This window comes from Haliotis cracherodii, unplaced genomic scaffold (assembly GCF_022045235.1).
Source record: "Haliotis cracherodii isolate W230 unplaced genomic scaffold, xgHalCrac1.p SCAF_7, whole genome shotgun sequence".
Taxonomy (NCBI): Eukaryota; Metazoa; Mollusca; class Gastropoda; order Lepetellida; family Haliotidae; genus Haliotis; species Haliotis cracherodii.
This window is the reverse complement of record NW_027266330.1, coordinates 15,841,629-15,860,352: the sequence shown is the minus strand read 5'-3', so window position 1 is coordinate 15,860,352 and position 18,724 is coordinate 15,841,629. Positions and strand designations below refer to the sequence as shown.

Genomic DNA, 18,724 nt, shown 5'->3' with positions numbered 1-18,724 from the left:
TGTCACTACGATAAGCTTTCAGTCGTTTGAATTAAAAAACAATTAAGTTTGCACTCGATTATATAAAAGTACTTGAAAACTCTGAAACAGTTCGAAAATATTTGTCTCAGCTAAACTTTTGAAATAATTTAAGCGCAAATTCGACGGACGATGGCAGTGGCGAAAACAGCAACCTCGTTTTCAGGAAACACGGATGTTGATATTATAAAACATTCTCTGATTGGACTATAGATATACGCAGTAGACCACTCATATTTTAGTACAGAAAAGGAAGCTTGAAAAGGCAAGGGTGAAAACTAGACTTCGATATTGGCCAGTGGACAATCTTGCCTCCAGGAGATATGTCAAGCCCAACCAAGGTCTTTGGCAGGTCATCAAATGCCTTAACCACAAATATAACAGAGATAAATCGCAAAGAACAATGAAGAATGAGGCATGGCTTATTTCACAATAAAACATTGTTTTATCATGATGTCATTTCTGTTGTTTCTTGTAAATGTTATTAACATCCTAAAGAGACTGTACGTAATGTTGATATCTGATAAAAGTATAAACGACTTGTCTTGTTTATTTCTTAAATACAAATATGCACATGAAACCAGGATGGGCAGAACCTAAAAGCATCGCTGGGTGTCCAAACTCTTCAAATCCTTTGTTGATGCCTACCTTTGATTTGGTTTCATTGACACCTTTCTGTAAATCCAACAGCTTCTCTTCCTTCCCATCTTTCTCCTCTTGTAGGCCCTGGAACATGTGTTTGTAGGTTCAATTTATCTTTCTTACATGATCAAATCAGCCAAAATATAAAATGTTTTTTTAGGTGCTGAAACAGATACTTATTACAAATACCACAGCACAGTCGGTGACTTGACTGGCTGAGTTGAGGAAAATTGTTACACTAATAATAGTCTATGTTAAGACTTGTCTGCTGAAAAAAACCCTTTTAATATTGATATGTCAACATGAAACGCAAAAAGAATATATCTGAGGGTTGCTGAGGAGTTTTAAAATATACTAATGAGTGTCTCTGCCTTGAGACTCACCATAACCCACCTTTGTCTTGAGACTCACCATGAACCACCTTTGTCTTGAGACTCACCATAACCCACCTTTGTCTGCCTTGAGTCTCTCCATAACCAACCTTTGTCTGCCTTGAGTCTCTCCATAACCCACCTTTGTCTTGAGACTCACCATAACCCCCCTTTGTCTGCCTTGAGTCTCTCCATAACTCACCTTTGTCTTGAGACTGACCATAACCCACCTGCCTTGAGACTGACCATAACCCACCTTTGTCTGCCTTGAGACTGACCATAACCCACCTTTGTCTGCCTTGAGACTGACCATAACCCACCTTTGTCTTGAGACTCTCCATAACCCACCTTTGTCTGTCAAGAGATTCTCTATAACCCACCTTTGTCTCCGTCTTGAGACTTTCCATGACCTCCTTCAGTTTTTCTTCTTCCTTGGCTTTGTCAGCTTCTAGCTTTTCCAGTTTTCTCTTCATATCTGCTATTGCTTTCTCGCTTTCTTCTGGCACAGCTCTCAGTTCCTCAATCTATAAACAAACAGATTTAAACGATAAGAGTTCTGACTAATTGAAACAAGCATGAAATAGTCATATCCCCCGCCAATATGACATGTCCGGTAGTGCGCAAGGCACTAGCCCCTGTGAACTATGTTCACTGGACCTTTTTGTAAATAGCCTAATTGCAGCACTAAAAAAAGTTATTACTGGTGTTGTTTTGCCATCTGCAGTTAATGATAGAATATGTAACTGTATTTGTAATGAGTTGTGTTATTACTTAAACAATAATCATAGAAGTAAGGTAGCTCTTACTTTACTTAGAGATCATTTAAAGCAGGGGTGATCATAAGATGTACTGAGAAGTACAGCACCAATCATCTATGATCTGAGTAGTGGACTGGAGCCACCTTGAGTCCATCACCATGACTCTACAAGTTGTGTCCAGGTGAACAGTCTTTTATTTCGCAATTTAGTCATCTCATCCAATGCTTTTTGTTTACTACAATTTTGTGTTCATCAAAACCTACAAGTTTCAGGCCTTTCCTTGATATTTACCCAACTGAGCATTGTATACACTTGACCAGGCTGGGCTTTAAATTTACTTCCTTGTGTAATTATATATACGTTGTCCAAGTTCCTTTGTCAAGAGGTATACATCTCAATAAGGTAATTATGGTAACGGTTCTCAGACAACCCTGCGTAGGTGTTTTGGTAGAATGTGTGAACAGTTTCCGAGTTATGCTCTTGCTAAGGAAACATTCGTAAAAACTACCAAACTATCAAAAGACACCAGTTTACCACGAGACCTATTTATATGCCAAGTTTGGTGAAGAAATATTGTACGGTTTTCAAGATCTGTGCCAAGTTTGGTGATTTTCAGTCAAAGTCAAAGTCATTGCCAGGAAAATTCGAAAAATAATATTTCTTAAATTCCCAAACTATCAAAAGGCACCAGTTCACCACAAGACCTATCTATGTGCCAAGTTTGGTTAAGATATCTCATGGTTTTTGAGTTCTGCTCCAGAAAGGAAACTTGACTGACCGCACCCATTCCTATATCCCCCTTCCACTTCCACATGGTGGGGGATAATAATCGAAGACTGAAGGGAAGATCCAAACTACCAGTCAATCGAACAGAATTTTCCATGATCAAACACAAATGATTTTGCCCTGTCTCTCAACTGTCTTTAAAAAAATAGAAGAACAAAACCCAGAGTTATGTTTCCAGAGAATGTTTATTACTTACTTACTTAATCAGCATTTGAAGAAAAATAGGAGGCCAATGCTGAAGTGAGTATTTGTAGGTTTATTGTTAGGTGTGATCTGGTTCCACTGAACTTCAAATTGAAAAACAGCAAAACAGGGCTCGATTTAAAGAACTTGATTTAACTTGAACCAGGTGTATGTTGATATGAAAATTTAGTTGCACCAGACAAAACCAGGTTGTGATGTGGAAAAGTAAGGCCTAATCACAAATTTGAATTTTTGTAACATGCTCACAGTGCAGGTAGATATAAATATTAGGTTACATTTTTTAATAACAGGCTGCACTGGTACATGTTTACCGTTAAATCAAGCCCTGCAAAATGACGCTAACCGATAAGTTTTGAGTGAGCGAACAAGTATGGTTTTACTCCACTTTTGGCAATATTTCAGCAATGTCACGGTTGGGGACACCAGAAATGGGCTTCACACATTGTACCCATGTCGGGAATCGAACGAACGCTTTAACCACTAGGCTACCAAACCACCCCTGATAAGTTGAAGATTGAGATGAGAGAAACATCAATCATGATTGAACAACCAATTCCTAGCACCATTTAATGAATGTCTAATCAATCAAACTGGCAGTCCCTGCACAAGGCATTATTAAGGATCTTGCTGTACCGTCAACTCGTCATCAACAGATATTTTCCAAATCCTTTCATGTTTGTAATCCAGGTGCTCACATGATTTGATGCCCTTCGCGAAGTAAGACCTATTTTGTTACAATATAGATCTTGAGTTTCAATCAGATCGTTTCGACTGAGCGCCACCATTTTGTTTGAAGCAAATGAAAGAGATGTGTGAGGTGGGACCTGATTGGTCAATAGGAGGGACACAGAAGGGACACAACTTGTAGTAGCGACAGGTGGCGCTACGATTGAGCCCGGAAATTTCAGCCTTGTTCGGCAAGGTTGGAAACTGTCCTGTTACAATCAGTTAACTCCCTTGCCTTGGGAAGATGCTTTCGAAAATATCAAGAATGAGTGAGTTGGGTTTATTGCCACTTTGAACAGTATTCCAGTTTTATCACAGCAGGTCAGCTTGATGTGGGAGGACTGCCTAAACAAATGCAGGTCTCAGACATTTACCACTTTGGTGAAACCTACAACCCACGGGTATGGTGCTGACAAACCTAGAAACATAACCAGGGCGAATTTGGATTCGAACCAATGATCAAAGGTTTGGGTGTGACCAAGGGACGTAACTCTGCACAGTGAAGTGTCCCATCTTAGTCGACTAACACCTGGCATGGAAATTTTAATAATCATTATGTATATGTTGGTAAGCATCAATATTGATGGCCATGTCCATATTGTCAATGTTGATTTGACAATTTAACATTATCGTTGTTTACATTTTCTGGAACTTATTAATTTAAATGCAAAATCGTGCTACCTTTCTCTTCTCCTGATCCAGGGTCTTGTCCAGCTTCTTGGTCTTGGCCTTCGAGTGTTTCAGATCTTCACGACACTTTACGTCCTGGCGCTCAAACTCCTTGAACTCATTCTTGGTCTCCTCACACTGCTTCACCAGGGTCTCGTACTCCCTGAAACATACAGGAGCAACACCATGTACACCAGGGTCTCGTACTCCCTGAAACATACAGGAGCAGCCCCATCTACACCAGGGTCTCGTACTCCCTGAAACATACAGGAGCAGCCCCATGTACACCAGGGTCTCGTACTCCCTGAAACATACAGGAGCAGCCCCATCTACACCAGGGTCTCGTACTACCTGAAACATACAAGAGCAACCCCATGTACACCAGGGTCTCGTACTCCCTGAAACATACAGGAGCAGCCCCATCTACACCAGGGTCTCGTACTCCCTGAAACATACAGAGCAACCCCATGTACACCAGGGTCTCGTACTCCCTGAAACATACAGGGAAGCAACCCCATCTACACCCGGGTCTCGTACTCCCTGAAACATACAGGAGCAGCCCCTCTACACCAGGGTCTCGTACTCCCTGAAACATGCAGGAGCAACACCTTGTACACCAGGGTCTCGTACTCCCTGAAACATACAGGAGCAGCCCTTATCTACACCAGGGTCTCGTACTCACTGAAACATACAGGAGCAACACCTTGTACATCAGGGTCTCGTACTCCCTGAAACATACAGGAGCAACACCATGTACACCAAGGTCTCGTACTACCTGAAACATACAGGAGCAGCCCTTATCTACACCAGGGTCTCGTACTCCCTGAAACATACAGCCCACCTTGCTAGCAAAAGTTTGAGACAGTTTCACTGATCTGGGGTCTGGGATTCAAATGATTGAGGCACACACCTCAAATTATTTATATGTTATCAGTCAACACATTTAGATCTTACTTGTATATTTTCTTGTGATCTTTTCCCTTCTCCTTCTTGGCTGTATTGATTTCCTCGAGCTTTGAGTTCACCTCTTTCATACTATCGTTGATCTTGTCATACTCTTTGGTAGCCTTTTCTTCGTTTACAGCACACTCTCCTCTGGAAAATAACACAGCAATGTTTAAAATTCAGGTAAATCCGAGCCAGACAGTCGGACTGGCAGGTCTAACAAACATCCATTCCAATCAACTGCTAGGCTTTGTTTTGTTTGTTGTTTAACGCCGCTCTCAGCAATATTCCAGCTATATGTCGGCGGTCTGTAAATAATCGAGACTGGACCAGACAATCCAGTGATTGACATCATGAGCATCGATCCACGCAATTGAGATATGATGACGTGCATCAACCAAGTCAGCGAGCCTGACCACCTGATCCTGTAAGTCGACTCTTACGATAAGCACAGTCGCCTTTCACGGCAAGCATGGGTTGCTGAAGACCTGTTCTACCCCGGATCTTCACGAGTCTGCACAAGTATGGTGCTGTCAAACCCAGAAACACAATCGGTGCAAACTAACATTTGACCCCCCAAAAATGAAGAAAGGACCCAACACAGCAAACTGGCGCCTCAGACACCCGGGCTACCAGTTCCCCAACATTGTCTCTGAAGTTGTACACTTACATGTATTTTTGGTAGAGCTTGTTCTTCAGCTTGACAATACTGTTCTCCATGGAGAGGAATTCCACGGCTTCATTCTTGGGGGCCTCCAGGTCGTCCTTCTCTTTCTCTACCGCCTTCACACGATTCAGCTGCAGAGGAACACAGGAAACGTCTTGGACACCAATTTTTTCATTTCTATTTTTTCATCATGTATTGCAACATCACCTACAGACAGCCTCAGTTACAACCTGACCACGACAGTTACTTGAATGTCACTCCCTGTTTCTACTGTTTGAGAACAGATGGAAATGTGAGAATTTATCTTATTACCATATTTACAGACATCAATGTAGGAAATATCACAACAACAATCAACAACACATTTTAACATTTAGGGCCAAACAAACTATTTTTTCTTAGCCTACTTGCCAAGATGCCTCTGACTCTGCACTGACAAATAAACAGCATGAACTCCACGTGCACGGCACCACAAACCACCACTGAACATGTTTAATGAAAACGGACTGTCCCATTGCAAGTGGATCGCCTCTGTCCAATAGTCAGTGTTTACACTTATCTGTTTTAAGTTTGTTCAGCAGAAGGGGGGCACGGGTGGCCCAGTCGGCTAAGGTGCCGTGATTCGCTGTGCAGAGTTGCATCCCTTGGGCAAGGCAGAAACCTATGATTGTGGGCTCAAATCCTGGTTCGCCTGGATAATATTTCTCGGTTTGTCAGCACTATACCCGTGCTCGTGGGTTTCACTTAAGTGGTAAACGTCTAAGACCTGCATCACTTCGGGCTTTCCTCCCACATTAAGCTGACTCACCGTGATATATACTGGAATACTGTTAAAAGCGGCGTTAAACCCAACTCACTCACTTGTTCAGCAGTAGGCACTGCATGACCACCAATCATTTTCACCCTACCTTCTCTGCTCTCATCTCGCTGAGAGACTCGACTCTCTTTGACAAAACTTCAATGGGCTCCTTGAAACGGTTACTGCCGATGATGTCCTCCAGAAATTCCAGCATTCCATCCTCATGTTCAGTGAGCGCTTTTGGCTTCATCATGGCTATCTGCTCTACCTCACCCTGCAGACAAACAGAACGAAGAAGTGCGGCAATACGTTGACTTTAATACGTAAGACTTGTTCTGATAAAATACTTATCATTGTTCCAATCAAGGGGGTAACTGCTAGGTAGTACTGATATACTGCAATATACTTTTCAAACATTGTTCCAGTGTATTGGAGGAAAATATATAATAAGTTTCATTATCATTTTTATTGTTTAACATAAAATCTATTCAGAAATTCATTCACAAATGATGATTCCCTTCAAAATGGATTGACAAAATGGCTGAATCGAGGAAGTGATTAATTTCTCACATTGTTATCTCCCCTGTATCCATTCAAAATGGCGGCAACTGACCATGTGTAATTTTACTGTTCTCTCAATTCACCCAACTCAACATATTAGGTGTCAATCACGTAGACTTTGCATTTTAGTTTTTCAGGATGTAAAAGAGTCTGTCAAATACAGAAATGAAGTCTCTCTCTCCTGGTATTTAGACAGAATACATTGTAACTAAGACAGCAATCTTACAAGTAGACTATGATACAAGAGTGCACTAGTATGCAGGAAGTGCTGGGCAACACATTTGTGAGACTTGGGAACTGGGGGCTATAGGATTATTACTGAGTCCCAGGGGGACCACAGCAAAGTATGTGAGATGCCTTATGCATATTTGGCTGAAAAAAAAGAAAAGTCTTGGTTCTCAGGCACCGCCTGCATTATCATAAAGTCTGTCACACTTTTCGTTACCATGCCCTTTTTTAAATTTTCTTGAAAACGGTAGTCAAATATTGTATTCTAAGAAATACATGTATGCTGTTTATTTGGTTATATACTACTTTAATTATGTTTCTAGGTTTGTCAGCACCATACCCGTGCTCGTGGGTTTCACCGAAGTGGTAAACGTCTGAGACCTGCATCACTTCGGACTTTCCTCCCACATTAAGCTGACACGCCGTGATATAACTGGAATACTGTTAAAAGCGGCGTTAAACCCAACTCACTCACTCACTCTTCTTCTACATCCTCCACGTTTTTTTCCAAGGACTCCAATTCTTCTTTCTCGTTTGCAATAGTGTTTCGTATATCCAACAATACTCTATATATATGTTCCAATACATCGTCACGAGACACATATTCTTTAGAGTTGTCTGGTTCGACTTGTGTCTCACTCACTCACTCACTCACATACTACTTTAAACAACCAAATAAACAAAACAAAAACAAAAAACACCGCCCACCAACATACCTGTAGAATAAGGAAACGATTGTGGTCAAGGTCTATTCCACATGATCTGAGAAACTTGGCCACTTCCTTGTACGTTGCTCGCTTCCCATCCACAGAGTAGCTGGAGGTGTTGTCCTTAGACGCCGTACGAGACACCACGAACTTGGAGTTGGGGACTATTGTATATTCATCATCCCCTGGCTGGAAGAAATAACTCAAAGTCAGTTTCCCCCCGAAAAAGAAATAAGATGCATGAATAATCTCCCTAGGGTTATGGTCTTCCTTGGTTGAAGCTATTCCAATTATTAGTATTTAGTGGAATATTTTAGCTATTTGATACAAACAGACAGTACTGGAGCAGAGAGACAGTTGAACAAGACTATACTATAGCCCATGCCCTGATACCCTCCGAGTTAACATCCTTGGCTCGTGCTCCCTAAAATTCTTCACTGTATGACAGCAGGCACAGCATAGAGAGTGGTGCCATAACGGTAAGGTGGAGTAGTAGGAGGAGGTGGCTGAAGTCCAGGTGGGCCTTATGGTGTAGCGTCAGGTGAGTATAAAAACATTGCATTTATCCCAAAATGCTCACGTTTTAGTTTCAGTTATAGTTTTTTAGACAGATGCTAGCCTAAGGTAATGGGAGCGCATCTGTCTAAAAAACTATAACTGAAACTACTGATTTATACATGCATTTTACCTGATGATAAGTATTACTTGCTAAACTATTATATGAAATGATGTATAAATATTACACCATGGTAAATCATAAAAGCACTTGATGAGGCTCTAATTATTATAGGATAACTTAGTATAAATGTTGCACCATGATAATTAACTGCAAAGTCCTTCAGTAAGTCTCAAGTCTCCCTCCTTCTGGGGGCAGCTGGACAGGGACAACTGGTGGAGGCTGAGAAGGTGAAACTGCTCCAGCATAACAACTCTGTTGTTGGCAGACAGAGAAGAATGAGAGAGTCTGGGCAAAGGCTGATAACTCGTGGGTATCTGGGCATGGGCTATAGTCTGTTTCAACTGTCACTGTTCTTGTACTGTCTGTCTGTATAACTATAAGGTGGGATAGCTAGAGCACTGTGTCAGGGAAGGAAATCTAAGTACAAGTTTTGGAAAATGCTGAATGACAGGTGCTTGGCAAATTAATTATTATCAGATAAAGAAAACTTGCTTTCTTTGCCTGGCAGATACTGGCCTGGAAGTGAAAGGGGTGAAATAGTGTGTGAGGTGAAGACTGGAGACAGAGAAATAATGCAAAACTTTGTCTTTCAACCTGTTCCTGGATTATACCCAGACCCACCTGGTATTGAATACATGGGACACAAAAAGCGCATTTCAACGAGTGAGTTTCATCATCAAGTAATTGTTTATTCATTACTTCCCAGCTTATTGCGACCACTGTACCTTCATATGCTTGAAATGTTAAACTATAGAGAAGGGGAGAGAACCTGGCCTGGGATGTCTGCACAGATTCCCGCCATATTCTACAAGGGGAAAGCCCCAGGCTGTACACGTCACCACTGACACATAAACTCTGACCCTGTCATTCTCAACAACTGTAAACATTCAAAGAGAACAGTTGAACTATTTATCAAAGCTACAAAACTGTGTGTCTGTTATCAACAAAAGATTGCATGCCTCATCACACTGTCACCAACTACATCTGCGACAAAAACAAGCATCCACATTCAGGGATGAATTTCTCTATACCGTATTTTGTGCGCACCCATGTATAATGCGCACCCCCCTCTAGCGGGTTCAATATTATGGATTCGGTGATTCGGTCAAGACACACCCAATGATATAACTTTATAGGATTTTTAATGCAAGGATCGGCAACAATTGTATCTGCAACTATTTATTTAAATCAGGAATAATATATTCCATTATTTTCTTAATTATATGCAGCCTTTACTAAACATATTTAAAATAATAATAACCCTAGGCGAAGCAGCTGATCGCTATTGCCGGGTATTATTTTTTACATGGAACCAGTCTGACTAGTCACCGTCAAGGCTCACGCGCACGTGATCGCGAGAATTTGATGTTGACATAGAATCGTCAAACAAAAACAAATATGACTTTTAACGAGTCAAAGTATGTCATTTATGATATATGCATCCATTCTCTGTCAACTAAAGTTTGTTTCAAGGCGTCAATAGCGGTATTCTGACTGTGGTTGCTGTTAATAACGGTGAGTTGTGCGATCTTCCGATCGCTTCACACACAATTTCGCCGAAATTAATAAAAACAATATTAAAAGGAATTTTGAATAAAATTAATGAAATAAGTTACAAACATAAGTCCAGATATACAAAGAACACTTTTTATAGCCAGACAGTGTAATTACATGATTATTTTGCGTACTTCAGTATGGATTTGTTGACATGGTTTTTCCGGTGTTTCGTTCTCACGGTAATGTCTTTCCATGGGGGAAAAAAACATCCAAACTCATAATTCGTGTATAATGCACACCCCCTTCTACACAGCTGTGTTTTTTCGAAAAAAAGTGCACACTATACTCAAGAAAATACAGTATTCAAACTGCACCAGTGCAGGTAAAACATTGCTGCGGGTCACTTTAATGGCCAGGATGCACCCAGTGCAGGTAACATTTCCCACCACAGGTGCACGGCAACAGTTATATTTGATAAAAGTGGAAAACTGAATTCTTTTAAAACTGCAAAACTTTTCGACTCCAGGAAACAAAAGTTCATGAAATTAGTGAAATATATATAGGTGGTATGAATGCAGAGAACTTGCTGAACTCGTTCTTCACAATTACCAACTAGAACAGTCACTCATGAGGTTACATTCACATCACACAGACACTTTGAAACTTCTGTTTAAGGATGTTTAATGGACATCATGTTGTGAAATGCAATAAACAGATTTACCCAAAATAAAATACTAGAGCACATTCTCGAGTTTATTTTCTCTTTGAATTTATTTAATATTCAAAATAACTGAAAATAACCTGATATATTTACTTGGTTGCACCTGGTGCAGGTGGTAAAACAGAATGAAACCATACCCTGACATTAGATATTAAACAAGCTAGAAGCATTGCAATGTCCCAAGTGGAGAGGTGACTGGTTTGACATTGCCAATCAATATTTGTGAGGTATCGTGAAATTTTGCGCTATTTTAAGTGCAGTTGAAGGTTTAAATGTGAAATTATACACAATAAAGCCCCCTTCTGAGAGAAAAATAATTTAGGGCACCGATTTTTTAACTCAGTCATGATAAGTATCTCTTAGATAAGCTTGCAAAGTTTCAGGTAACTTTAGTAGTTTCTGAGAAAATGTGTCCCCACTACGGACAAAGTAAAATAGCATGAATGAAGGGCTGTAACTGTCTATGCACAAAATCTGAAAGAAATGTGGCAAGGGAAGTAACTCTGGAAAAAAGTAATTTTGGGCACCAATTTTCAAACTAGGTCTTGAGAAGTATCTCTTAGACAAGCACACAAACTATGTTCTACTCACCACTGTGTCTACTATCCTCTGAAAGTGTACTGTTCTACTCATCCCTGTGTCTGCTATCCTCTGAAAGTGCAGTTCTACTCACCCCTGTGTCTACTATCCTCTGAAAGTGTAGTTCTACTCACCCCTGTGTCTACTATCCTCTGAAAGTGTACTGTTCTACTCATCCCTGTGTCTACTATCCTCTGAAAGTGTACTGTTCTACACACCCGTGTCTACTATCCTCTGAAAGTGTAGTTCTACTCACCCTTGTGTCTACTATCCTCTGAAAGTGTAGTTCTACTCACCCCAGTGTCTACTATCCTCTGAAAGTGTAGTTCTACTCACCCGTGTCTACTATCCTCTGAAAGTGTACTGTTCTACTCACCCTTGTGTCTACTATCCTCTGAAAGTGTAGTTCTACTCACCCGTGTCTACTATCCTTTGAAAGTGTAGTTCTACTCACCCCCCGTCTACTATCCTCTGAAAGTGTAGTTCTACTCACCCCTGTGTCTACTATCCTCTGAAAGTGTACTATGTTCTACTCACCCCTGTGTCTACTATCCTCTGAAAGCATACTGTTCTACTCACCCTTGTGTCTACTATCCTCTGAAAGTGCAGTTCTACTCACCCCTGTGTCTACTATCCTCTAAAAGTGTAGTTCTACTCACCCCTGTGTCTACTATCCTCTAAAAGTGTAGTTCTACTCAGCCCTGTGTCTACTATCCTCTGAAAGTGTAGTTCTACTCACCCCTGTGTCTACTATCCTCTGAAAGTGCACTGCCACGGTACATGTGGTGATGTTCTTGTGGTTCTCACTGTTGTGGATGAGAACGCTGATCTTCTTAGATCGTATCTTGTTTGCCCGATATCCAAACACGAACAACATGGAATCAATGACATTTGATTTTCCACTGCCATTAGGTCCAACAATTGAGGTAAAACTCTGCAAAATAAAAACAGACATTGAAAAAATAAACCCCAAAAATAAACACCAATGCAATACACTTATGACATAAGCAGAGCGAAGTAGTATGAAATGAAAATAGTTACAAAATCAGATCACATTACTTCGTGTTTGATGGCATCTGTGAACATTAATCATTGACAGATGTGATTCACACGAACAATGAATGCTTGGCTGGACGATGTATGCGGTGCATTTTACGGCAAGCATGGGTTTCTGAAGACCTATTCTGCCCCAGATCTTCACGGGTACTAAGTAGATGGGCAATGAGAATCCAATAAATCCATAGGACTGGTTATCAATATAGATCATAGAAATCGATAATCGTTAACTATTTATTAATAAATATCGGAGAAGTAACTTTGAGCAAGAAAAGAAAGAAATCAACTCACTTCATGCCACTGGTGAGTGGTGACACATTTATGCATGGATTACTTCGTGGACATTCAAATTACAACAAAAACAGTTGCGAACCGTCTTTGGCAATTGACATGTTTTGGTAAATTTAAACTTTATTTCGTCACAGTTGTTTATGTAAGATATTATCAATGAGTTTTAATATCAATCATCGTTAATATTTCTTCCCAGCAATGGTAATTCTGATTATCAATCTTTTTAGCCAGCCCCTTAAATCAGTTTGAAGTAGTTTTTGAATAAACAGTTGGTAGAAGTGTAAAATTGTGATAAATCAGGCAAGCACAACCAGTTCCACACCTTGTGGTTGGTTGGTTTGTTGTTTAACGCCGCACACAGCAATATTCCAGCTATATGAGAGCGGTCTGTAAATAATCGTGTCTGGACCAGACAATCCAGTGATTGAGTGAGTGAGTTGGGTTTAACGCCGCTTTTAACAGTATTCCAGTTATATCACGGCGTGTCAGCTTAATGTGGGAGGAAAGCCCGAAGTGATGCAGGTCTCAGACGCTTACCACTTCGGTGAAACCCACGAGCACGGGTATGGTGCTGACAAACCTAGAAACATAATCGTGGCGAACCGGGATTCGAACCCACAATCATAGGTTTCTGGAGTGCCCAAGGGACGCAACTCTGCACAGCGAATCGCAGCGCCTTAGACGACTGGGCCACCCGTGCCCCCTCCAGTGATTGACATCATGAAGCAGACAATCCAGTGATTGACATCATGAACATCGATCCACGCAATTCGGATCGATGTCATGCATCAATCAAGTCAGTGAGCCTGACCATCCGATCCTGTTAATCGCCTGTTTTGGCAAGCATGGGTTTCTGAAGACCTATTCTACCCCGAATCTTCACACCTTGTGGAAAGGCCCCAACGTCTGCATCCCCGCATAGGACTTGAAGTTTTCATTCACAATGTGTGTGATCATCAGGCGGGGGCCATTAGTGTCGTATGTCGCGACTGACTCCGGTGCATTCGGAATCTCAATAGCTCCAAAATCTGAAGAACAAGAGGGTAGTGGTGAGTGTCTTAATGAATATAATATAACAGTATTTCACTAATATCATTTAAACACCCACTGGCAAATTAAGAAGGGTCGTGGGGTGCTGGAGGTCTTCCCCTTCAGCAATGTTCCCGCTGGCTTTCCTAATTTTGGCCAGTCCCAACTTTCAACAAATAAAGAAACGTATGCAAATAATTTGGTTTTAATTATTTCAACTTCATGTTCAGTGCAAAGATGTCATCTCTGAGGTAACTTAGTTAGATCTATACGGCAATCACAAAAACGTCAGTTACAATTTTCTCTTTGTTTTTTAATATTTCGAGACGAGGTCGCTACAACTGGATATTTAACCTAGAAATAGACTAGGGGACACCCTAATGGTAACAGACAAGCTGACTTTGTTCGAAAATGTACTTATATGAATATCACTGATGTTTTGTTCAACAACAAAGATTTATAAGGTACGTTATTAACCGGTCCACAGGGACTGGCAGTCACATGAATTACCGGTCCAAGCCTAATTTTACCGGTAAAAAACTGGTAATTACCGGTAAAAGGGAACACAGCTTAATACTTGAATCTGGGGACCCTTATACGCTAACACTCCTCTAAACCTTTATGGGGGCGGTCAGGTAGCCTAGTGGTTAAAGCGTTCGCTCGTCACGCCGAAGACCCGGGTTCGATTCCCGACATGGGTACAATGTGTGAAGCCCATTTCTGGTGTCCCCCGCCGTGATATTGCTGGAATATTGCTAAAACGGCGTAAAACCATACTCACTCACTGACTTGACCTGTATGCTTCAATTTGAACACTAGACACCAGTCGTATGGATAAGACACAGCAATTAGTTGTTTTCTTCTGAATCCAAGTCATGTTACTTTAGTTCCCAGGCCTAAATAACCTGTACACCAGCTGGTAGGATCTAGCCTGTAGGATCTAGCCTGTAGGACCTAGCCTGTAGGACCTAGCCTGTAGGACCTAGCCTGTAGGATCTAACCTGTAGGATCTAACCTGTAGGATCTAACCTGTAGTATCTAGCCTGTAGGATCTAACCTGTAGTATTAAGCCTGTAGTATCTACCCTGTAATATCTAGCCTGTAGTATCTAGCCTGTAGGATCTGTTTCTGCTGTTGGTTTCTCAATAGGGAAACCTGATCACAGGATACAGGAACCGATGTTGTGGATATTTATTTTAATGGTAGCCATGACTCGATTCCACTGACGTTTGTTGCACCAAGAGCGGTGAAGCACCACTCACGTTTACAAGTAATGCAACAGGGTCTACAATTGTTGTACAGTTTTACCACTTTGATGAGATTCAAAAGCACAAATTTGTCATACAGTGATTTATAGAGGATTTAATAAACTGTGATACTGTTCAAAATTGGGGGTTCTTCTTTTTGTAAATTCTGAGAAATTGGTTTTTCGATTACATATTCAATTCGGGAATATTTACTGTCATTTGCAGCAGACTTTGGACAAATAACGGTCTCTGAGCAGGTCTTGTTAAATCTCTGTCACATGTTTATACTTGTGACAGTAAGAGCAGAGCTACAGATAAACTGCGTATTTGCGTAAAATACCCTAAAAAACATTCAAAACCCAATTACTTTCAATTAACTTGCGTACAGAAAAGCATGCATTAAATGAAAAGCTCAAATGTATAAAAACAGCACACGTTAATACCCAATGAAGCTTTCTCAGCATGCGTACAAAGGAGCTCATTTCCGAAACACAATTACGAGCTAATTGACCTCCTGAGTCAGGCTATATATTTAGAACAGTTATATATACATGTACATCTAAAACATTATTTCATTTTTTTTAAATCTTAAAGTGTTCACTAATTTTTGGAAAAACCCAACAGAGTGATGAATAGATGAGTGAAAAAATATTGGTTACCCAATGAAAACTGTAATAACCCAAATAAAATAGAAACCCTAGAGTAAAAACTCAATTGCTCAAAACTTTATCTGTAAGAGGCATGTCATTGTTATGGTTTCTATTGTGAAGAAGCAGAGCTCCAGATAAGCTTTTGGTGTTGTGGGTATTTTACCCATGCATTTTAAAATCATTGGGTATCAGTAATTCAATCTGCGTATTCAAATTTCTGTTACCCACTAGTTTTTACAGGTGTGGGTATTTAAGTTAAATATTTAAAAACTATTCATCTAGTCCCTGCAAACTGGTGTCGTGTGGGTTCGAGAGCTTTATAGGACTCAAAAATACTACGATACTTCCACAAGAAAGTGTGATGGCAAATGATCATGATGTAACTGTCATCGTGGAGTTTGGCAAGGTTGACGGAATGCCCTTTATAATTCAAAATAAGTTGCTGATTTGCTTATCGAATACGCAGGGTTACTTCACAATATTTTGATGATACGCACAAGTTTTATTTTTGTAGCGTATCTGTAATGTTCGTTGCGTATTTGATACGCTTGGATGATATTTTACCGCGGATTTCTGCATTTCTGATGCGTATTTCACGCAGATACGCAGTTTATCTGGAGCTCTGGAAGAAGAGACATATTTATCATATTTTCCAAAGCTACAAACCAGCTGGATTGAAGATGCGAGAAGCACTTGGAGTGGGTGGAACACCCTGGTCCACTTCCATTGCGTCTTGCTCTTCTGACATGTCTGAAATCACATTTTCAATCATCACATGAATAAACCTCACCTTTCATAAACAAAAACAGTTACAAAGTAATATCCAACTCTGCAATTAAAATATTCAAAGAGGTGCAAAACAAGGCACAGTTCAACTGATGTGACACCTTCCCTCGGCAAGAGAGTTAACTGGCTATAAAAGTCCAGTTTCCACCCTTGCCGAACTAGGCTGTTATCATGGAGCTCCATTTTGGCTGGACTAATGAGTCTATGCATCGTCCAATCAAAATCGCGCAACAAAATCGACATCCGGTTTGTAATCTGTCGTGCAGATTTCGGTCAATTGCAGGAGTTGCATAGCATGTGATCTACCAACTCGTTGTCAACAGATATTTTCCAAATCTTTTCATGTTTTTAATCAAGGTGCTCACATGATTTGATGCATTTCGCAATGTAAGACCTGTTTTGTCACAACATAGATCTTGATTATCAATCAGATCGTCCCGACTGGGCACCACCATTTTGTTTGAAGCAAATGCGAGTGATACGAGAGGTGGAATCTGATTGGTCCATAGGAGCTAGAGGCTTAGGAGGGACATAACTGGTAATATCCACTGGTGGCGCTATGATCATGCCCAGTAATTCCAGCCTAGTTCGGCAAGGTTCGTGAATAAAAATTTAAATAAAAAATATGGCAAGTATTAGTATATCTTTTACAGGATCCCTTGTGAATACTGTCATAAATAATAAATCTGGGAAGTATACCCAAGCTGAGGAGGACAAGAGTATAATTTGATAAGTGTGAGTGAGCAGAGGATTATTGTACTTTACCATGTGTATTGTTTATTATCATCATGTCAGGTCTTAATGCAAAGCATACTTATTTCATTTAAATTTTAAGATTTGAACAAATAAATTTGCCGCATGTTATAATAATTCAACATGTATAGAATCAATGTAAGAAATCAATATAAAAGGTCACTTGAATTTAGTCCACGAGTTGTTCATGTCTACAAATTCTCCATGGCGACGAATTAGGGGAGTAGAGCACTTAACTGGGCACACTTTTTTAGATCCAATTAGTACTTCGGGAGCTCAACCGCGCTTCATCGAGTTGGCTAATTAATATGTTATTCAGCCGACGCTCTACCACTGGACCATGTAATCAGTGCTCGTTGAATGGGTCATAAGCACCCCTTTAACATGCATGCAATAAACAATGAATTGCGCATGACGTCACATCATGATGAACCAATCAAGCAACGCTAAGGTGTATGACGATGTGTTTCGAATGATGGCCAATGTGATGACTCTAATTGTTTTTACCCCGGTTAATGCTTGAAAAGGTAAGAATTTATGGATCAAAAAGAGGTGTTGGATCGTAAAGGCATGTCAGTTCCCCAAGACCGAAAGGGCCTTGGGTTGGGAGTGGGAGCCCTGGTAACGGTTTTGCCAGACAGCGGTTGCGCTACAGGTTCTACTACACCAAATCAGAACCAGTTTGGACAGAGCGGTTTTTGGAGGGAGCCTTCAGTGCAGATCGAGATATATCTGCAGGCTGTGATTGGAGGATATTCTGTAAGATTTATATGTCTTTCAAAGGTACATCAAACCAATTATTAAAACTGACCATGTTTTTCTATATTTAGTACTGTCTTTTTCAACATGATGACTTATGCTGAATGTGACCACAGCTATTTTCAAGTAGGTGACATTTGGTGCGAAACTGGGGGTGATGTGTTTAGCTTCCTGTACTCGGAAAAGGAGCTGGCTAAGCTAGTCATTTTTTATTATTTTTATTGCTGCTCTAAGGCCAAACTGTGCACACACGTACAGGTAATAGCTGTTGAATGCTTAGTTATTTAAAAAATAAATTAAACGTTACTATGGGAAGTCTATGGGAAAACATTTGGTTGTGTGTAACCTGTAGCCTAGTATGGTAATTGAGCCTGGTAAACTGCATTGTTGATCGAATTAGTTTCGTAGAGAATTCACCTTGGTACTGTTTGTTTGTTTTTTGTATAACGCCGCACTCAGCAATATTCCAGCTATATGTCGACCTGTAAGTGATCAAGTCTGGACCAGACAATCCAGTGACTGATCTCATGAGCATCAATCTATGCATTTGGGATACGATGACATGCATTAACCATGTCAGCAAGCCTGACCACCTG

General features: G+C 40.5%; 1 protein-coding gene across 1 annotated transcript in view; it reads right to left on the bottom strand.

The window, feature by feature from the left end:
- LOC139448080 (structural maintenance of chromosomes protein 4-like) overlaps positions 1 to 18,724 on the bottom strand; it is a 42,272-nt gene that overhangs the window by 21,047 nt on the left and 2,501 nt on the right. Inside the window, exons 2-11 of the mRNA XM_071229591.1 lie at positions 16,497 to 16,580; positions 13,790 to 13,932; positions 12,297 to 12,491; positions 8,091 to 8,270; positions 6,695 to 6,859; positions 5,790 to 5,917; positions 5,129 to 5,269; positions 4,187 to 4,337; positions 1,412 to 1,555; positions 667 to 744 (exon numbers count right to left, since the gene is read on the bottom strand). Coding sequence (XP_071085692.1) covers positions 667 to 744; positions 1,412 to 1,555; positions 4,187 to 4,337; positions 5,129 to 5,269; positions 5,790 to 5,917; positions 6,695 to 6,859; positions 8,091 to 8,270; positions 12,297 to 12,491; positions 13,790 to 13,932; positions 16,497 to 16,578 — 1,407 coding nt within the window. The 5' untranslated portion in view covers positions 16,579 to 16,580. The remainder of the gene's footprint in view (positions 1 to 666; positions 745 to 1,411; positions 1,556 to 4,186; positions 4,338 to 5,128; positions 5,270 to 5,789; positions 5,918 to 6,694; positions 6,860 to 8,090; positions 8,271 to 12,296; positions 12,492 to 13,789; positions 13,933 to 16,496; positions 16,581 to 18,724) is intronic.